Here is a 19,374-nt window from a genome sequence, read left to right on the forward strand (position 1 = left end):
ACGTGTTTCCGTCCCTGTAGTGGAGCTCCTCCTGCAGCCAGATGCTCTTGCCTGGTGGAGATCTGCAGCCAGATGCTATTGGATGTGCGGAATGAATATGGATACTATTGGATGATGAGGCATTATGACGATGAGACCGATTTTTGCGTCACAGTTGCTGACATTCTTATACGCGTAAGTTCCAAGATTTGTCGTCAGTTTTGCGCTGTATTTCTGCTGGTTGGTCGTGTATTCATTTAATGAAAAAAGCACTGTTCAGTTTAGAAATGGAGCTGAGAAGTCGCAAACGACCAGGTATGGCACAATAACTGTACTGTTTGTATGTGTACAAAACATAATTTTACATAGCATTAATGTACTATCCTAGCCATTTGTCAGTGTCGTGAGTGTAAATGTCATTAGTGTAGATACTTCTGTTACAAACTTTAAAAAAAAAAAACCTAATTGCTATGTATGTATAATAAAGGAAAACATGTGACTTCTTTTGAGAATTAGCTTGCTAAGAACTAATTTGCCAGTGCATTACTTTCTACAGTAACGTGTCGCAGGTGTCGCAGTAAAGTCATTTTCAAAATAAGTGGGTTATTGGTTTTAAAACGTGCAGAACAATGACAGAATACTTACATAATCAACTCTCTTTGTTGTATGTGTAAATTTTAGTCCCTCAACCTGAGTGTGAGGGGGCTGCCCCTGTGGATGGTCAGGAGGGAGGAAGGAAAAGACAGAGGAAGACGGAACCTCAGGGCCAAATACAGGGAGGTGGTGTCAAGGGGCGTAAGAATAAAACCACCAGGAGAAGGAAAAAAGTGCTACAGAAAACCAAAGCAGCACAAAGTGAAAATGAATCACCCCCGTCCAAGGATTTAAGTGATCCCTGCAGAGGTTTGCATCTAAACATAGGTTTCTTAGCTAGTAATCAGTAGTGAACAATGGAATACTCTGATTTTTTCCGTTGAACCCCTATGTATTTGCATATGAATGCATTAAATGCATTAAAAGCATTTTAAAGAGTAAAATCACTATTGGATTAATCCAAGATCCCAGACACATGAGCTTCTGCTAAGCAAATTAATGAAAGATTTCACATAATTAACTACTAAGCAGGTGAAAATCCAATGTACTATGTCTGCTCTGTGTTACAGCATCCTTAGAAGATCTCTACACTAAAGGGGAACTACTTGGAAAGGGAGGGTTTGGCACAGTGTATGCGGGGATAAGAAAGAGTGATGGGATGCTGGTATGTCACCAAATTTATCTTTGTTTACACTGAAGGTCCCCAACGACTATTTCATGTGCTTATTATAGGTGATGTACAGGAAAGCCATTTCACCATAAATTACTATGTTTCTTCCTTCCAGGTGGCCATCAAATACATCCCCAAGGAGAAATGTGCCAGGCAGCTAAGAATGGTAATTGCCATCATTTTGACCCTGAAGCACAAGGGTTCAAAACAAAAGGAGTATAATCATGCAATGGTGATGTGTTCTGCATTTTAATGGATGTATACTTCCTTGTTTGCAGCCTGGACAAGAGAAGCCACTCCCTGTGGAGGTGGCTTTGATGGTTCACTTAAACTCAGAGCCAACTTGTTCTTCCATTCTGAAGCTGATTGAATGGTTTGACTTGCCCAGCGAGTATGTGTTGGTGCTGGAAAGACCTGAGCCATGCATGGATCTCATGCAATACATCAGGAGCCAAGGGAACTTCCTTAGTGAGGAGGTGGCTCAGCATGTGCTCATGCAGCTGCTCAATGCCCTGAACCACTGCCAGAGCAAAGGCATTATTCATCGGGATATCAAGCCCAGTAATATCCTAATACATACTAAGACCCTACAAGTGAAGCTGTTGGACTTTGGCTGTGGGGATATTCTGAAGGACGATCCATACACTTATTTTGCAGGTCAGTGACACAGACCGCTGAAAAACCCATAAAATCATCCTTTTGTTTAGAACAACAGACAGTCCAATGTCAAGAAGCCAAATGTTCTGCCAGTTGTTTTCTAGATTAATTCCTAGAAGAGGTGCTTCTGTTGTTTCCTTAATCAAGATAGCTGACTTACTTCAGTAAAAATAACCACCTGCCTAAATGGAGCATCTGTCTAATTACAAAGACAATTACAGATGCACCTCTACTTATGAACTTTAGACTTACGAACTTTCAGACATACGAGCGAAGAGGACTTTAAGTCCAAATTGTGTTCGTTGGGCTCCCGTTTCCCGTCCGCAGCATTCATTTTTTTTTCTGCGCGCCAATTCCACCTAATACGACTTCTGGCCAATATTCCTACAGCGCAGCAGCGTAGCGTGCGTACTTCCAGCGACCTAGTTCTTTATACTTGCGTATACCCTTAAAATAATGTTGAAGAACGACTCACAAACATTTCAAGTTACAAACTGCCATTCGGAACGTAACTCCTTCATAAGTAGAGGAGCGTCTGTACTTGCTGGAAACCTAACAATGCCAGTTGATACTAGACAAACCAATCTCTACAGGGTATAAGAATGTTCATAATTGTTTTTTTACCTACGTCTTTTCTACTTGATCCAAGATTTTAGAGTAAGTCACCCACTTGTATTTGTGTTTCAGGAACAGCATTGTATTGCCCCCCAGAGGTTTTCCTGTTTAGAAAGTACTTGTCTAGCCCCTTCACAGTGTGGTCTGTGGGAGTGACGCTTTACAGGATGGTGTGTGGCACAATACCCTTCTGGAACTTTATGGAAGCCATCTGCAAACCTCTGGAAGTCCCAGCATCGGTGTCACCTGGTGAATGTCTGACGTTTTGCAATATTAATCTCAGATACCATGAGAAAGAAAACTCACCTAAGAGCAATGATGTTCTATTCTTGTTGTTTCAGACTTGCAGCATCTAATTCGTTGGTGCCTGACTCTTATCCCAGCAAACCGGCCAACGATAGATCAGATTATGCTTCATCCATGGCTACAGCAGTGCAGGCCAAAGGACTGAGGGTCAGTCTAATGAGCAGTTTTACTTTAGAAACTTGTTGTTGCTTAAAGCCAGGGGACTAGTCAGTGCAATTGCTTAATTAAGTTTAATTAAAATTTGCATAAGTAATTGTCAATAAATGCTTTTATTTTCTGTATTCCCACAGTTTCAGGCCAACAAAGATTCAAGCTGCCTCTCCAATAAAATGACAGACTGAGGCACTGAATAATAAACAATAAAAGGCACTGAGGAAGATCAAGCCCTCGCAAGGCAGCAGGACCAGACAACAACCCTGGGCGGCCCTCAAAGCGTGTGCTAAGAAGCTGGCTGATGTTCTTACTGCAATCTTCAACCTTTTCCTCAGCCAGGAAAGGTTGATGCTGGCCCACATCCAGAGGAACATCCATCTTAGACACTCTGGCAACCTGCAGTATGCCTACCGGCCCAAGAGGTCCACATCAGACCCCATTGCCGCTGCCCTTCACTATTCCCTCTCCCACCTGGAAAACAAGGACTCCTACATCAGGATGCTTTTTGTTGATTACAGTTCCGCCTTCAACATGGTCATCCCCCACAAACTCATCCACAAACTGACCACACTCAGCCTGCACCCCACCCTCTGTGACTGGCTCCTGGATTTATTTATTTTTTGTATTTTTTATTGAGCGTCAATACAATTTATAACGATGGTACAAAAAGATCCATGCCCATTTTCTTTTTCATTATTGCCCCCTATCTGTTGCAAGAATGTTGCCCCACTGGCCTTCATCCACCATAAACCCTAGGTCTCTTTCCCACAATTCTTTTGTTCGTTGGGGGAAAACCGCCCTGTCCATGGCTTTATAAATGAAAGAAATTATTCTTTTCTGACTGGGATCAGCTGTGCAAATAGTGTCTAGCAATGTTCGAGAGGGGAGATCTGGAAAGTGAGGAAACACTTTCTGAACAAAATGTCTAACTTGGAAAAAGCGAAAGAGATGTGTTGATGGTAGATGGAATTTAGTGGACAACTCATTAAAGGACATGAACTTCTTATCATTGTACAAATCAGCAATAGTTTTTATTCCTCTGACAAACCAGAGCCGGAAGGCAGAGTCTGCAGTGGATGGCTTAAAGTTGCAATTATTGAGCACCGGGGCTAAGATAGAGGATCCCTGCAGGTCAAAGTGTTTTCTAAACTGAGCCCAGATCTTCAGTGATTGAATAACCATCGGATTAGTACTGGCTTCCGTGATACACAACGGTAGTTGTGAGCACAGCCATGACTGTAGTGAGAACTGGGTGGAAGACCTGGGGCATGTTCGAATCGCACATAATTTGTACATTAATAGAGTGAAAGTGCTTTCTATTTACATAAGCAAATTCGTTCTCTGAAGGTGCCTTTATAGCAATGTGCGTGCAGTCGATGGCTCCGATTACATTGGGAAAACCAGACATCGCTGCAAATTGTGCTTTAATGTTTGCCTGTTCAACCACAGCGTAAGAAAATTTTATATATCTGGGTGACAAGCGGATTATGCCGTCCCATACAGCTGGCATGGCGCAACTTGATGTTGACTGAGAAATACCTGATCGATCAGCAAGTTCTCGCTGAAAAGCACCTGTAGCTAAGAACCCGAGAGTGGACAGAACATGTAAAGGAACAAGTATGGCGCAATTCCTCATCATCTGCCTTTGTAATGCCAGCCCCAGTTCAGCACACAGCTCCAAAAGGATTGCTCTTGGAGATCTGAATCGACTTAGAAGCCAGTCATCATCATGGGCCAAGAAATCACTATGATCCATGAATACACGCTCTCTTCTAATTCTTCCATTATAATTCTTATAGTTCTCCATTTCGGGAGAACATTTTAAAACAAATTTGAGGAAGCACTTCTTTACACAGCGTGTAGTTAGAGTATGTAATAGTCTTCCTGCTAGTGTAGCGCAAGCTAAAACCCTGGGTTCCTTTAAATCAGAGCTAGATAAGATTTTAACAACTCTGAGCTATTAGTTAAGTTCTCCCCAAACGAGCTTGATGGGCCGAATGGCCCCCTCTCGTTTGTAAATTTTTTATGTTCTTATGTTCTATGTCTTCCAATAACGCAAGAGCTGCCATGGTAGTTGTAATACTTTGGTCATTTTTTGCACCATTTTATTGTTACAAATTGATTAAAAATCAGGTGCCATACATTTGTAAACAACATACAATTAATGTCGGTGTATTGGTTAAAGGTGATTTAAGTCATGATTGTGAGTATAAAAAGGGAAACCACAGTATCAATGGATTTGCCACTGGGTGCCGTCTGGTTACAAAACCGAGCAGAAACGTGCGTACGCCATGTCTGGAGCTGCCGTGAGAATGTGCGTAGCAGTACGCCAAGTTTAGTTTTTATACATCTCGAAGTGAGCGTGGAAACAGATGAACGCAACATTTTCGTGCGTACGCACCGTTATAGGAGTAACAGCATGCATATCTGCCTGTGGACATCAAAGGTCTGTGATTAAAAACAGACTTAATATAGTAGTATAGCCCTTAAGAGTCAGTCACATTTGAACTAAAATATCTTTCAACATCAGACTAAAATACAGTATCTCCTCCTTATCCATGGGGAGATCGTTCCAAGACCCTCGGCAGATGCCTGAAACTGCGGATAGTACCTAACCCAATAAAAGCTATTTTTTTCCCTATACATACATACTAGAGATGCGCGGATCAGCTAAAATGTCACCCGAATCCGCGGCTTTAAACAAATCATCCACCCGCCCGCACCTATAATTTTCTGATATAGATATCCGCACCCGCTTCTTCGTTTTTAACAGCAGATTCAGTGACTTTAGAGCTAATCTGCGCATCTCTGATAGTAAAATAATACGCATATCGTATGCTGCTTTAAATGAACATTTATTCATAAAACAAATTTTGTCTTTGGCCAGATTAACCAACATTTTCTCAATAAAATAAACAAGGCCTACTCCATTCAGACTTTAATGGGAATATCACCGTTTCTGTCGCTGCAACACATAAACACACAATGACTGGATAACGGCAAATTTATTAGCCCTATCTATTCAAATAATACAGAATATTATGCTTTCCAAATAGATTTTAAAAAAAGACAGAACAATTAAGAACTTTTTTCCCCAAAAGAAACTCGTAGGCACTTATACAGACGATAGGTAACAGGCGATAGGCACTTCGCTAAACCGCTCCCACACAGCACTTTTCTTTCCTTCCTTTTGTTTTTAATTCTCCCTTTTTTAGTCTCTCTCGGATCTGTTTCGCCTCCATTTCTGCTTTAAGAAATGGACCCCCCTCCTCCCGCCACGCACGTATTTTTTTAAAACGAGAGCGCAAATTAGCAACTGTCTGCCTGATGAAAAATGCATTTAAAACATGTTCGTATTTTAGAGAATGTAGTTGATATTTGCATCATTAATGATTGATCTCATCCACCCGCAATTAATTAAAATGTATTTTTTATTACCCGATCCACCCAACCCGCGGATATAACCGCCATCCGCGCATCTCTACTACATACCTATGACAAATCTTTTTTTTTATAGAAAAGGGACAAAATGAGATTGAAGCCAATAGAACATGTATTTCAAAACGCTGTATGTAAATGCGGTCTCTCTCTAAAAATATCTTACTACATTATATTCACCCTTCATCACCAGTATTGGTAATGGTTTTTTTAAATAAAGTATTTCATTAAAAAAAAAAAATAAATAGTAGTGTAGTGTATAAAGCGTTTATGTGATGGGCGATTCGTGTGATGGGCGGAACAGTGTGAGATTTCATCACACTACTCAGAATGGCATTCAATTTAAAAGTTATTAATTATTCCTGGAATTTTCAATTTATTATTTTTGGACTGAGGGTAACTGAAACTGCAGAAAGCAAAGGAACGGATGAGGAAGGATGGGACCACTATGAATGTTTTTGACCTCTAAAACAGAAAACTTAAATTGAAGACTTTATATGACTTTTCAAGACCTTAATTGATTAAATTTAAGAAATCTTAAAACTTTTTAATACCTCACAGGTACCCTGTATTGAGGAGAGAATTTACACTTTAGCCTTAGCTTAAAATTCTCTTTCCTTATGGTTATCAGTTCATCCACTGAGTTGGGCCTGGTTGTAGGAGTCATCTTAATTGTAATATCAGTGGCTACATGCACTTGCAGCATAAAATTCCAGGGTGTACATATTCAAATTTATTTTCTGGTATAATAATGTTTCTCAACATTGCAAATGTGTAAAAATCAGAAAACTAAAATATTATTTTAAACTATTTCTACTGGCTTTTCCAGTGAGTTTCCCATCACTGCGGGATTCAGAGTACAGTAGTACCCTTTCTTCTTGTTAACTTCAATAAATATTCAAGGCCGGCTTCTCTCTTGAGTTTTGCAGTCTCATAGATAAGCAGGAGAAACACTGGTGCTGAACTGGGATTCTGACGATACCATTGTAGGTTATCCACTGTAATTACAGGACAGTGCCACATTTCCACCCTGTATAATGTGTCAGTAAAAGAGGTAATGGAATCCTCAATACTGTGATATGTGGAAAGAAATATTTGGTTCAAGAAACAGTTTCCATGGTCTTGGTCAGATTAATAACATATTTCTAAGGTCATTCGATATAATTACAAGCACTTTACAGAGGGAAAATGTTCCGTTACTAATAAGTAATACAATAAATGTCATAATTGTTTTTAAAACCCAATTTAAGTAAAATAATAGTAGCACACCAAAAAACTATACACATGATTTCACCTACCCACAAGTGCTGAAGAGAGAAGAAATGAACAGAGTAACATCATGGCAGATGGAGAGAGACAGACTAAACTGAATACTCTGCTACCAAGGTTGGGTCTAACAGGAAACTCCTCTACTGCCCCAAAACAACACGCTTGTTCCACTGTGACACAGCTTGTTTCACCCTGACAGCCCTCCCTCTCTCTCTTTCTCTCTTAGAATTTTGTTATGCTTTATTGTTGTTTGAATGGAAAACATCAGGGTGATTCCTGTTTGAATGGTTTAGTCCTTAAACTCCATGATTCCAGCTTTATTATAAATCATCTTTGAGGAGTTTTTGGTTTAACCTTCAGCAACTAATATGAAGTGGAACAGAACTCATGGACTATGACCTTGCCAGTGTTCAACGAGATACAATATCAAAACTACAATTGTATCAAAGATTTTTATAAGATTATTAATAAAATGTTATATATTAAGCACCAACTGCTTGCCAGATGGATCTTAAATTTTCTAACAGAGATTGAAACTGATTGAAATGTAGATTTAAAATAGATATTTTCTTATTGTTACTTGAACCAAATTTAGATTATCTTAAAACTTAAAGACATAAAACGTGAAATAATCTGACGTGACAGAAAATATTCAGAATTTATCCTGTAATTACTGATTATTTCAAAAATATCTGAATGTTTCACTCATAAGCAAAATGGTAGATACATAGCTGAGACAGCAATCAACTCCACTGACTGATGTAACCACAATAACCACCTTTACCTCTGAACATCTGCTGCTCTCATCCCTGATTATAGGAAGCTACACTTTGATGCCCAATGAGAAGAACTTCTTGTCAGGTGGGTTTTTGTACAGCATTGCAGTAACTTTTGATCACTGTGCATCCCTCAGAGCACAGTAGTAGATGGCTGTGTCTGTTATGGTAAGACTGGGAATGGTGAGCTGGGTGGAGTTCCTGGATGTCGTAGATTTGAATCGTTTATCTGGGATGTTCTCATAAGTGCTTGACCTGGCACCTTTATAAAGTAGATACTGTGGTGCCTGATTAGAGTGCTGTCTGTACCAGAAAAAATAAATGTTTTCACTGCTTGCTCTGTAGTTGCAGCTCAATGTCACTGATTCTCCATAATTACTGGAAACATGTTGTTTATCAGGACTGATGTCGCAGTTAATCCTGAAAACAGAAAACATGAACAACACAAAAATAAACATAATGTGGAAATGAAATTTACCAACTAATAATACTATTTAATTTTCTGTACCATTGTCACTGAAGCGTTTTAGAATGGTTGGTTACCTGTGGTGATGGTTATAATAACTAAGATAAATGACTTCTCCATGTAGCACAGAAATCAGCCCTGCTGTTCACCCTGCTCTATTGAGATTGAGTTGACTTGTTGATGTAATGAGATTAAACATGTCACATGACTTCCCTCACAGGTACTGTACTGTACTGTTTGTTATGACACAGTGCTTCTAGCTTCTAGCACAATGTGTCACTACCGTTTCTCATAGTATCTGTAGCTGAGTTCTTGTACCATCTGACACACCCTGTGTCACACTGGGCCTCACAGCACAGTAAAACACAGCTGTTTCTTCTGTCCTACTGTCAATCATGGAGAGGATGGTCAGACATTGTTTTCTGTCCACATCTATTAAGAATCTTTCTTTAGGAAGAGCCTTATCAAATTTATGAATGAGAAGTTCAGGAGCCTCATTTGGATGCTGTACGTACAAGTACATAGAGTTGAAAACTGCAATATCATGGCTGCATGTCAGTAGAGTTTTGTGTCCTTTGGGTGAATTAAACAAAAAAGGCCGATAAACCTTATCTGCTTCGACTTCCAAAGTAACACAGAGAGAAATAATACGTCAAATTAAGCAAAAACATATTAACACGTTTTAATAAATACAACTTAAACACACCCAAAAATAAGTCCATTAACCAGTGTTATCACTAAAATATACACGCTATCTGGTGCAGGATATACTACAGAGTTTACAATCTAGATGCTCTAAAAGTGATTGTATCTGTATCTACAGGAAATATAGTATTTGTTTTTCAGCTGCTTCTTCTTTAAGACAAGGAATCTGTCTAATACAAGAGAAAGAGCATCCTCTACTGACATTTTCATGTAGCCTCTTCCTCTCTAAAGCGCCCATTACTTTCTTCTCAGTTGCATTACTGATTTTTTTTGTGCAACAATGCAATCTTGTGTTCAGTCATCATAATCTGGATTAGTGTTACTCCCACTAAGCACAGTCCCATTTACAAAGCCCTTGTGATCATGCACTTGATTGTACTCGGCATAAAATCTTGGTAAGTTTTCCTGTAAGGTGGTGAAATATAAAACTGCCCGTCACAACACTGAGGCCATAATGATTAACTGCTGTAGCGCTAGTGAATTTCATGCAGCATAATCCTAAAGTATTCAGATAAATAGGAAGTCATTTTAACACAGAAGTGCTGTGGTAATGCACTGGGTGCAGAGTAGCATCAAACTTCCACATCTGTGGGCTGGATCACTGCCCCCTGCTATCTGTGGGTAGTTTTTGTTTCCTCTGAGTTCCTTGCAGTTGCCTAAATACATTTAATTCAGTGAGTTGGAGTCTCTATATTGGCCGTAGAGTCCTGTTTATGTTTTGAATCCTGTTCCTGCAGTAATTCCATGCAAAAAAAAAATAATAATCTAATCAATCCTGTCACGTCCCGATCGTGCCGCTCCTCCTGTGAGCCAGCCCCCCCCCCTTAACCAAGCGTGGAATCCCCGTGTTATCAGCTGTCTCTAATCTTGTTTAACCAAGTTCGTGCTTCCCTGGTAGTCTTACCATAGTCCTGTAATTCACGTCTATTCTTCGTACTGGTCTCCCAATAAATCCCTCATTCCCCGATTCTTCAGCTCTTTCTCCTGCTTCCCTACTCCGTGCTTCCCATTTGGTGTGACAATCCTCCCTATCTACAACATGGTCATGGCTGAGGATGGGGGGCTGGAGCCTATCCCAGGCAGCGCAGTGCAGACTATGGCCAATACCTGTTTTTGTCCTGATTATGGGCAGGGTTGCCAACTTTGGCCAGCTGACTGGAGTGAGAATATCAACTCGAGACAACTCTACACACGCATGTACACGCCTTTACTAGTAACAAGAAAACAGTTCCTTCAATTAACAATGTTACAACCCACAGTAGCTCCTTTTGTGGACGCATCTTATTTTTTTCTATCCTATGAGAGTAAGACAGGACGCATCCACACAATAAAAAATCTGGCGAACTGGTATTCGGGGGCGCCCTTCCATCCCCGCCTACCTAATCGCTCCTTGCTCGTAATTCAGACTGAAATATCCAGTTGTGCATACAGAGGTGTCTGCGTCCATATACAGTACGTGCTGTGGGATTCTTCTCTCATGATTTTTTAAGTCTGCAACCGCTGAACGTGATATATTGGTTTGAATTACCGTTCCTTTTGTTTTTCTTTGTGAAAGGGAGTTACAGTTTTGGAGGTCGTGCACTAAGACGCCCGGAATGCAGACAGAGTCGGAGGAAAACACGGGCTTTAATAGACGGCAAGGCAGGCAAACACAAGTCGACAATACAATGACCGGACTGGGGAAACTAACTGAAACGCGGACTAAATACAGAGGACTAACGACAACAACCAGAAACAGCTGATCACACTGGGATTCCACAGGAGTTTAACGAGGGGGGCGTGGCACACGGAAGGAGCGAGCTATGGACCGATGTTCTGACGAGTTGAGCTACCTTTCGAGACGTGCTATCGAGCCTTTCTGCGCATGTGCCGTTCCACCGTTTTAGGGGTTAGGGTTAGGGTTAAGGTAAGGGTTTTAGGGGTTTTTGGAGAAGGGTCCAGATTAGCACTACGGTAGCCTAACTCGACAAAGTAGCTCAACTCGTCAGAACACCGGCAAAAGTGACCCCAAAGAGACACTCTGGCAGAGGTAATTATTCTTGAAAACTGTCATTTAACTGTTTACTTGGTGGAGTTTTTGGCAATAAGCCAGGGCAGGATCAGCCAGTGGTGGATTCAATTTGCAGTCTGGACGTGGAAAGGTGAACATCTCCTGCTCTGACTGCAGCTGAACGGGGCTGCTGCATGAGGACTGTCCGACTGTGATTGCTTTGGGACGTAAGGGGAGCCCACGGCTGCACCCGCTGCTCGGTGAGGAGAGTAAGAACGATACGTGCTTCCACGTCAGAGTCTCCAAAAGTCTCCAATAACACTAGAAAAAGTCGCTAGATTTGTCGCTAGTCGCTTTTTTGAAAACGAGTCGCCAGAGAGGTCTAAAAACTAAAACTAAAAACAAAGTCGCTAAGTTGGCAACTCTGGGTCTCGACCTTAGTGACTAGGGAAACGTACTGACCGATATGCCGGCGCAGCTCACGCCCAATTTGCCGTAAGGAGCGGAGCTGAAGGCGAGGCCACTGCCCTCCCCGGGATCATAGAGGACCCTCCCATGTACTAAATACTAGTGTTGTAGTCAAGACCGCCTAAACCGAGACCAAGACATTGCCGACACCGGAGGGTATCAAGACCAAGACACTGCTGAGACTTGAGGGTACCAAGACCAAGTCCAAGACCAAGACACACTAAGGCGAGACCAAGACCAAGACCAAAAACAGACTAGGGCTAGAATCGACATCACATTACTCAGATCAACTATAGAGAAAAAAAGGCATTGCTGTAAAGTGTCATTACTCGTTAAATCAAATTCATGCTATCTTTTCAATTATATTGTCCATATGTCTCTCATTTAGAATCTCCCAGATTTGTCATAGTTACGAGGCCTGATGGAAAATAATATTCTCAGCAATCCTCTCCTATAACCATTTTATCAGACCTCGTCAAGGGAAAGAGATGGGATGTACCAGAAAGATGTTCATATTAAGTCTCTTATACCAGGGAGAGAGGCCTCGGGTAAGCTATGAATACGGCTATGTAATGATCCTCTGCTTTGAATTGAAGAGAATGAGCCTCCAGATTGACTTGCACCTCCAAGACCGTGCTTTCTAATGAATGTAAAATACCTAATTGAATTGAATTATAACTATGCTATTAGTGTTGGGCGATAAAACGATCTCGATTTTTTATCGATAAAAAATAAGGACGATCACGATGATACACACAGACTATAAAACTTGATCAACGAAATTTGCTCCGTTTAAGAGAATGCGCTGAGACAGACAACTCGATGGCCTATCGAGCAGAGGTTTACTGAACGCCAGCACAACAGCCAATCACCGACGATGCTGTAATTTTGCCGATCCTCCCTTAAAGAAGCAATGGGTGCGTTCGACTGCAGCTGACGCAACGTGGACCGCGATCTGCCGGCGGCTGCAGGGGTGGAGTATAAACTAACTGCAGCCAAGTCGGACAACTTCTACTCCTCGTAGTCTGTGAGACCTGACTGCAATGGCAGCACTGCCAGAAAGGTGTAGATAAATCTATAGAAATATCACCTGCATGCCTTCTTCACAGATTGGACGATCGGTATGTCTTTCTGATAGGTATGTCTGATAGGTATGTCTTTCTGATTGTTATGTCTTTCTGATGGGTATGTCTTTCTGATGGGCATGTCTCATGGGTATGTCTGATTGGTATGTCTTTCTGATGGGTATGTCTTTCTGATTGGTATGTCTGATTGGTATGTCTGTCTGATGGGTATGTCTTTCTGATTGGTATGTCTGATTGGTATGTCTGTCTGATGGGTATGTCTTTCTGATGGGTATGTCTCATGGGTATGTCTTTCTGATGGGCATGTCTCATGGGTATGTCTTTCTGATGGGCATGTCTCATCGGTATGTCTTTCTGATGGGTATGTCTTTCTGATGGGTATGTCTTTCTGATGGGCATGTCTCATGGGTATGTCTGATTGGTATGTCTGATGGGTATGTCTGTCTGCTGGGTATGTCCTTCTGATAGGTCTTTCTGATGGGTATGTCTTTCTGATTGGTATGTCTGTCTGATGGGTATGTCTGATCAGTACAGTATGTCTTTCTGATAGGTCTTTCTGATGGGTATGTCTGATGATTAAACAAATAAAGCAGCACAACATTACAGTAACTAACAATAAATAAACCACTAACTTACATATACTGTTAGAGCATTTATGTAATTTATTTAAACTTTATTTTACCAGTAAATGAACTGAAACCAGTTCTCACTGCTTTATGTGCTTTTCGGGAGAAATAGCAGATAACGCATTGGAACTTCCTGGGATACAAACGTCATGCGTGTGACTAAAATCTTCAGCCAATAAGGGCAAAGTTGTGTCGTCATGGAGGCGGTTCCAGTTTGTGCTGCACGGTCTGTCTCAAGTCGTCTTGCTCTCGCGAGGATTTTGTACCATGTGACATGGTGACGCGTGGTGACGTTTTGGAACATTTCTTTGCCGACTTCGCTATCATGCGATGTGTATGAAGTGTGTGGACTGTGAAGCACTGTGTCCATTGAGAAAATGTATACAATGTAAAGTTTTTAAAGTAGATGCATCTGACTGGTTGCATTTGAATTGAGGCGCGTAATGAATAATGATACTGTTCTGTGAGGATGTGCTGTTTTCTCTTTTTTTCCCCATCCCATCGAGACCGCTATGTCTGAGACCAAGACAAGACCGAGACCAAATAGAGTCGAGACCAAGACAAGACCGAGACCACAAAAAATTTATCTCAAGACCGGTCTCGAGACCAAGACCAGTCTCGAGAACTACAGCACTACTAAATACATATAAAAATTACATAGCTAGGATTTATCCCAAAAATTGAACAGCTAATACATATCACTAACACTTTGGTTGTGACTTAGGATTTTATATATCTTTGATTTGTGATATACATTCTTATTATGGTGGGTGTATGGTGTAGTTTTTTTATTTTAAAAAAACTCTGGAGAGAGACTTCCGGTGATGCGCTCTACGGGGTAGACACGTTTGTGCGCGCTCCCTAACTTTTATAACTTCTACTCAGTCCTTCACCTACTTGAACATTACTTTTTTGTTCCACGTTGGTTGCTCCGCTGCACTTTATCCTTCCTAGTCAAAACGATGTTGAGAAAGTGGAAGAGAGAGGAGCCAGAGCAACGGAAAGATTCGGCGAGCGCTAACCTCACCAGCACCATCACGGAGTTGCTAACAATGAAGCTAGCCGAGCACAAAACCGAACTTTTGGCAGAGATAAGAGACACATACGCAAGGTATGAAGCTAAGTTGGATACTGTTCAAACGACTGTTGATGACCACAAACAACGCATCTCCAACCTGGAGCACACCGCGAATGCCACTAACACCAAAATGATGGATATCCAAGCTACGCTAACTACTTTAACTGCCGACAATGCTAAGCTAAAAGCCAAGGTAACCGAGCTCGAAAGCTGCAGCCGCAGAAATAATATCCGGATAATAGGTCTCCCCGAAAATATTGAGGGCCCAAAACCAACTGCTTTTTTCTCCCAGTTGCTCTTGGATGTGCTGGGTACCGATATTTTTTCTTCGTCTCCAAACCTGGACAGGGCCCACCGCTCGCTAGCTGCTAAGCCCGGTCCGTCAGACAGGCCTAGGCCTGTCATCATTTGTTTCCACAGCTTCCAAACTCGAGAACTGGTAGTGCGCGAGGCTCGCAAGCTGCGGGGAAAGCTTAAGTACAAGGATATCCCTATCCACATTGTTGAAGACTATAGTCCGGAGGTTTTGGACCAACGCATCCCGTATCGTGGCGTTATGAAAAGGCTATACGACATGGGCCTTAAGCCCTCCTTGCGATACCCTGCTAAGCTGTTCATCGTGCTGGACGGAGGTACGAGGAAGTTTCTCCCTTCTGTAAAAGAAGCTACCGACTTTGCCGCCTCGTGGAATCCACAAAACGGGTGACTGTCGATGACTAAATGTCAGATTAAGTATATAAGCCAGTGCTTTCGTACCTCAAATGGATGAAGGACTGTAATTTTTTATTTTTAGTGCCTTTATCTCGGGAGTTGAGATTTTCCATTCGTAATGGAAGTCCTATGGTTAGCGTTAACACCTTTGTGCAATGGACACGACATTTTTTCCTTTTCTCGGAGATGTGGGTTGTTTTTAGGCCAGTTTTTATGTTTTGTGTGTATGGTTTTTTTTTTCTTCGTCTTTTTACCTCTCTTTTTTCCACTCATTGTATACAGATGCCAATTACAGTATGTTTCTCATGTTTCTCCAGAATCCCAGTTGTGCCCACAATTTTGCACTGATAGACCCTCATCACTTCTACGCATAGTTCTCTGAGATTTATATCTTGGAATGTTAAGGGGATGGGGAACACCACAAAATCGGGACGAGTGATGGCCCATTTGAATCGGCTCAGAGGCGATGTTTGTTTTGTTCAGGAACCGTGAAATCGGTTTTGCTTAACCGTGAAATCGTGCGTCTTAAAAAATATTGGGTTGGGGAAGTGTTCCACTCTACGTTCAATAGTAAAGCAAGGGGAGCGGCTATAATAATTCAAAAAGGTATTCCTTTCATACTTGACAAGTCTATTTTAGATTCTAATGACAGGTATGCAATGATTTCTGGGACAATTCAGAACACACCCTTTTTACTTGTCTGTGTTTATGGCCCTAATTGGGACGATAGTTCTTTTGTTACTAAACTTTTTGAATCTTTTCCAGATATTCAAAATCATTACATTATTATGGGAGGTGATTTCAATTTTGTCCAAGACCCGGTGCTGGATTGCTTATCCAATAGAAGTGTTCCATCTAATCGGTCCGCAAAGACTTTGCTTACACTCTCTCAAAAATACGGCCTAACTGACCCTTGGAGGTATAAATTTATCAATGCCAGAGCATATTCCTTTCTTTCGCATGTTCACCGCACGTATTCCCGTATTGATTTTTTCCTTCTAGATGTTAGATTACTTTCGAAAATCGCGACAGTAGACTACCATAGTATCGCAATATCAGACCATGCCCCAGTCTCTCTTGATTTAAACTTACCTAGTCGGCCGAGCCCATTGAGGGTTTGGAGGTTTAATTCTGTTCTTTAAGCGGAGGAGTTCTATAAAGAATTTCTACAGTCTCAAATTTCTTTATTTTTTTAACTGAATGACATGCCTGAGACAAGCAGATGCACTCTTTGGGAGGCATCTAAAGCATATATCCGAGGTTAACTTATCTCCTTTATTTCTAATCAGAGGAGGGCCGAAATTTCCCACATCAACAGTCTTCTTCGGGATATTAAGAATACTGATCAACAACATGCCACCAATCCTGATCCGAGTCTTTATAAAAAGTGCGTTTCTCTTCAAACGGAGTTTGATCTAGCTTCCACCATGCAGATCAGAACATTGTTACTGAAATCTAGACAGCGGTTTTATGAGTCCGGTGATAAAGCTGGAAAGTTATTGTCTCAACCAAGCGAGGGTTAAGGCATCCTCCAGACTTATTCCGGCAATAAAGTCCACCTCAGGGGAGATTTTGACTGACCCGACTGAGATCAACCAGACGTTCGCAACGTTCTATGCTGCCCTCTACACGTCTGAATGCCCTTCACCACCTAATGCCATATTAGATAATATTGATTTTCCTCAAATTGATGCTGACTTGGCAGAAATTCTAGGTGCTCCGATCAGCATGGCTGAAATTCAGGAGGCCATTGGGTGGCTCCAGACTGGCAAGTCCCCTGGACCTGATGGCTTTACCGCCGAATACTACAAAGCCTTTTCAACCTTGCTCAGTCCCTTCTTAAAAGACATGTATAATGAAGCTTTTGCCCAAAGTCATCTTCCGGCTACCCTGTCGGAGGCCACCATCTCTCTACTTCTAAAAAAGGATAAGGACAAAAATTGTATATATTCCGGAGGCAGCTGACGGGTACCGGCGGGCCAGGCGGAACGCAGCTCGGGCGGTCGCAGAAGCAAAAACCCGGGCTTGGGAGGAGTTCGGTGAGACCTTGGAAAGTGACTTTCGGTCGGCCTCAAAAAGGTTCTGGCAAACCATCCGGAGTATCAGGAGGGGGAAGCAGCTCCTGGTTCCTACTATTTATAGTGGGGGGGGGGGGCTGTTGACCTCACCTGGGGACATCATCCGGAGGTGGAAGGAATACTTTGAGGACCTCCTCAACCCTGCCTCAGATACATCTACGCACACTGCCTTTGAGACATCTGAGGGCACAGAGCCCGAGGGTGCTGGGGGGGGCTTGCACATCACTGGGGCTGAGGTGGCAAGGGTGGTTAAAGAGCTCCGTGGTGGCCGGGCCCCGGGGGTGGACGAGATCCGCCCGGACTACCTGAAGGCTCTGGATGCTGTGGGGCTGTCGTGGCTGACACGCCTTCTCAACAGTGCGTGGAGGTCAGGGACGGTGCCGCTGGATTGGCAGACCGGGGTGGTGGTCCCCTTATTTAAGAAAGGGGACCGGAGGGTGTGTTCCAACTACAGGGGGATCACACTTCTCAGCCTCCCTGGGAAAGTCTATTCCGGGGAACTGGAGAGGAGGGTGAGATCGATAGTCGAATCTCGGATTCAGGAGGAACAATGCGGTTTTCGTCCTGGCCGTGGAACACTGGATCAGCTTTAAACCCTTGCAAGGGTACTGGATGGGGCCTGGGAGTTTGCCTATCCAGTCTACATGTGTTTTATGGATTTGGAAAAGGCTTACGACCGGGTTCCCCGAGGTGCTCTGTGGGGGGTGCTTCGGGAGTATGGGGTCCGTGGTCCACTATTGTGGGCGATTCGGTCCCTGTACGGACGGAGCAGAAGCTTGGTCCGCATTGCCGGTAATAAGTCGGACGTGTTCCCGGTGCGGGTTGGGCTCCGCTAGGGCTGCCCTTTGTCATCGGTCCTGTTTATAATATTTATGGACAGGATTTCTAAACGCAGCCAGGGTGTTGAGGGTGTCCAGTTTGGTGGCCTCAGGATTGCCTCGCTGCTTTTTGCAGACGATGTCGTCCTGTTGGCTTCATCTGCTGGGGATCTCCAGCATGCACTGGGGCGGTTCGCAGCCAAGTGCGAAGCGGCAGGGATGAGGATTAGCACCTCCAAGTCCGAGACCATGGTTCTCAGCCGGAAACGGGTGGTTTGCCCTCTTTGGGTCGGGGAAGACGTACTGCCTCAAGTGGAGGAGTTTAAGTATCTCGGGGTCTTGTTCACAAGTGAGGGTAGGCGAGATCGGGAGCTGGATAGACGAATCAGAGCGGCATCTACAGTTTTGCAGGCGCTTAACCGGTCCGTCGTGGCTAAGAAAGAACTGAGCCAAAAAGCAAAGCTCTCGATCTATTGGTCCATCTTTGTCCCTACCCTCACCTATGGTCATGAGCTATGGGTAATGACCGAAAGAATGAGATCGCGAATACAGGCGGCCGAAATGAGGTTTCTCCGCAGGGTGTCTGGGCTTTCCCTTAGGGATAGGGTGAGAAGTTCGGATATCTGGGAGGGCCTCAGAGTAGAACCACTGCTTCTTCACGTCGAAAGGAGCCAGTTGAGGTGGTTTGGACATCTGGTGCGGATGCCTCCTGGGCGGCTACCCGGAGAGGTTTTCCGTGCATGTCCTACAGGGAGGAGGCCCCGGGGCAGGCCCAGGACTCGCTGGAGGGATTATATCTCTCGGCTGGCCTGGGAACGCCTCGGTGTCCCCCCCGAGGAGCTGGTGGAGGTAGCTGGGGAGAGGGAGGTCTGGGTGCCTCTCCTGAAGCTGC

At 43.0% G+C, this 19,374-nt stretch overlaps 1 protein-coding gene across 1 annotated transcript; it reads left to right on the forward strand.

Moving 5' to 3' along the window:
* The first annotated feature begins 209 nt into the window (after window positions 1-209).
* Window positions 210-3,645, forward strand: LOC140581489 (serine/threonine-protein kinase pim-2-like). The gene is made up of 8 exons (XM_072704322.1): window positions 210-294; window positions 661-882; window positions 1,143-1,237; window positions 1,359-1,409; window positions 1,522-1,900; window positions 2,588-2,764; window positions 2,857-2,968; window positions 3,112-3,645. The coding sequence occupies exons 1-7, from the start codon at window positions 240-242 to the stop codon at window positions 2,964-2,966; spliced, it is 1,089 nt and encodes a 362-aa protein (XP_072560423.1). The 5' UTR covers window positions 210-239; the 3' UTR covers window positions 2,967-2,968; window positions 3,112-3,645.
* The last annotated feature ends 15,729 nt before the right edge of the window (window positions 3,646-19,374 follow it).

Source organism: Paramormyrops kingsleyae, chromosome 21 (assembly GCF_048594095.1).
Source record: "Paramormyrops kingsleyae isolate MSU_618 chromosome 21, PKINGS_0.4, whole genome shotgun sequence".
In the NCBI taxonomy this organism is placed as follows: Eukaryota; Metazoa; Chordata; class Actinopteri; order Osteoglossiformes; family Mormyridae; genus Paramormyrops; species Paramormyrops kingsleyae.

Bases quoted from the DNA above. Each gene is read 5' to 3' on its own strand.
- LOC140581489 (XM_072704322.1), top strand. From the start codon at position 240: ATGAAAAAAGCACTGTTCAGTTTAGAAATGGAGCTGAGAAGTCGCAAA. The intron at 1,238-1,358 runs GTATGTCACCAA...TCTTCCTTCCAG, and splicing joins GAAAGAGTGATGGGATGCTG to GTGGCCATCAAATACATCCC. The intron at 1,410-1,521 runs GTAATTGCCATC...CCTTGTTTGCAG, and splicing joins GTGCCAGGCAGCTAAGAATG to CCTGGACAAGAGAAGCCACT.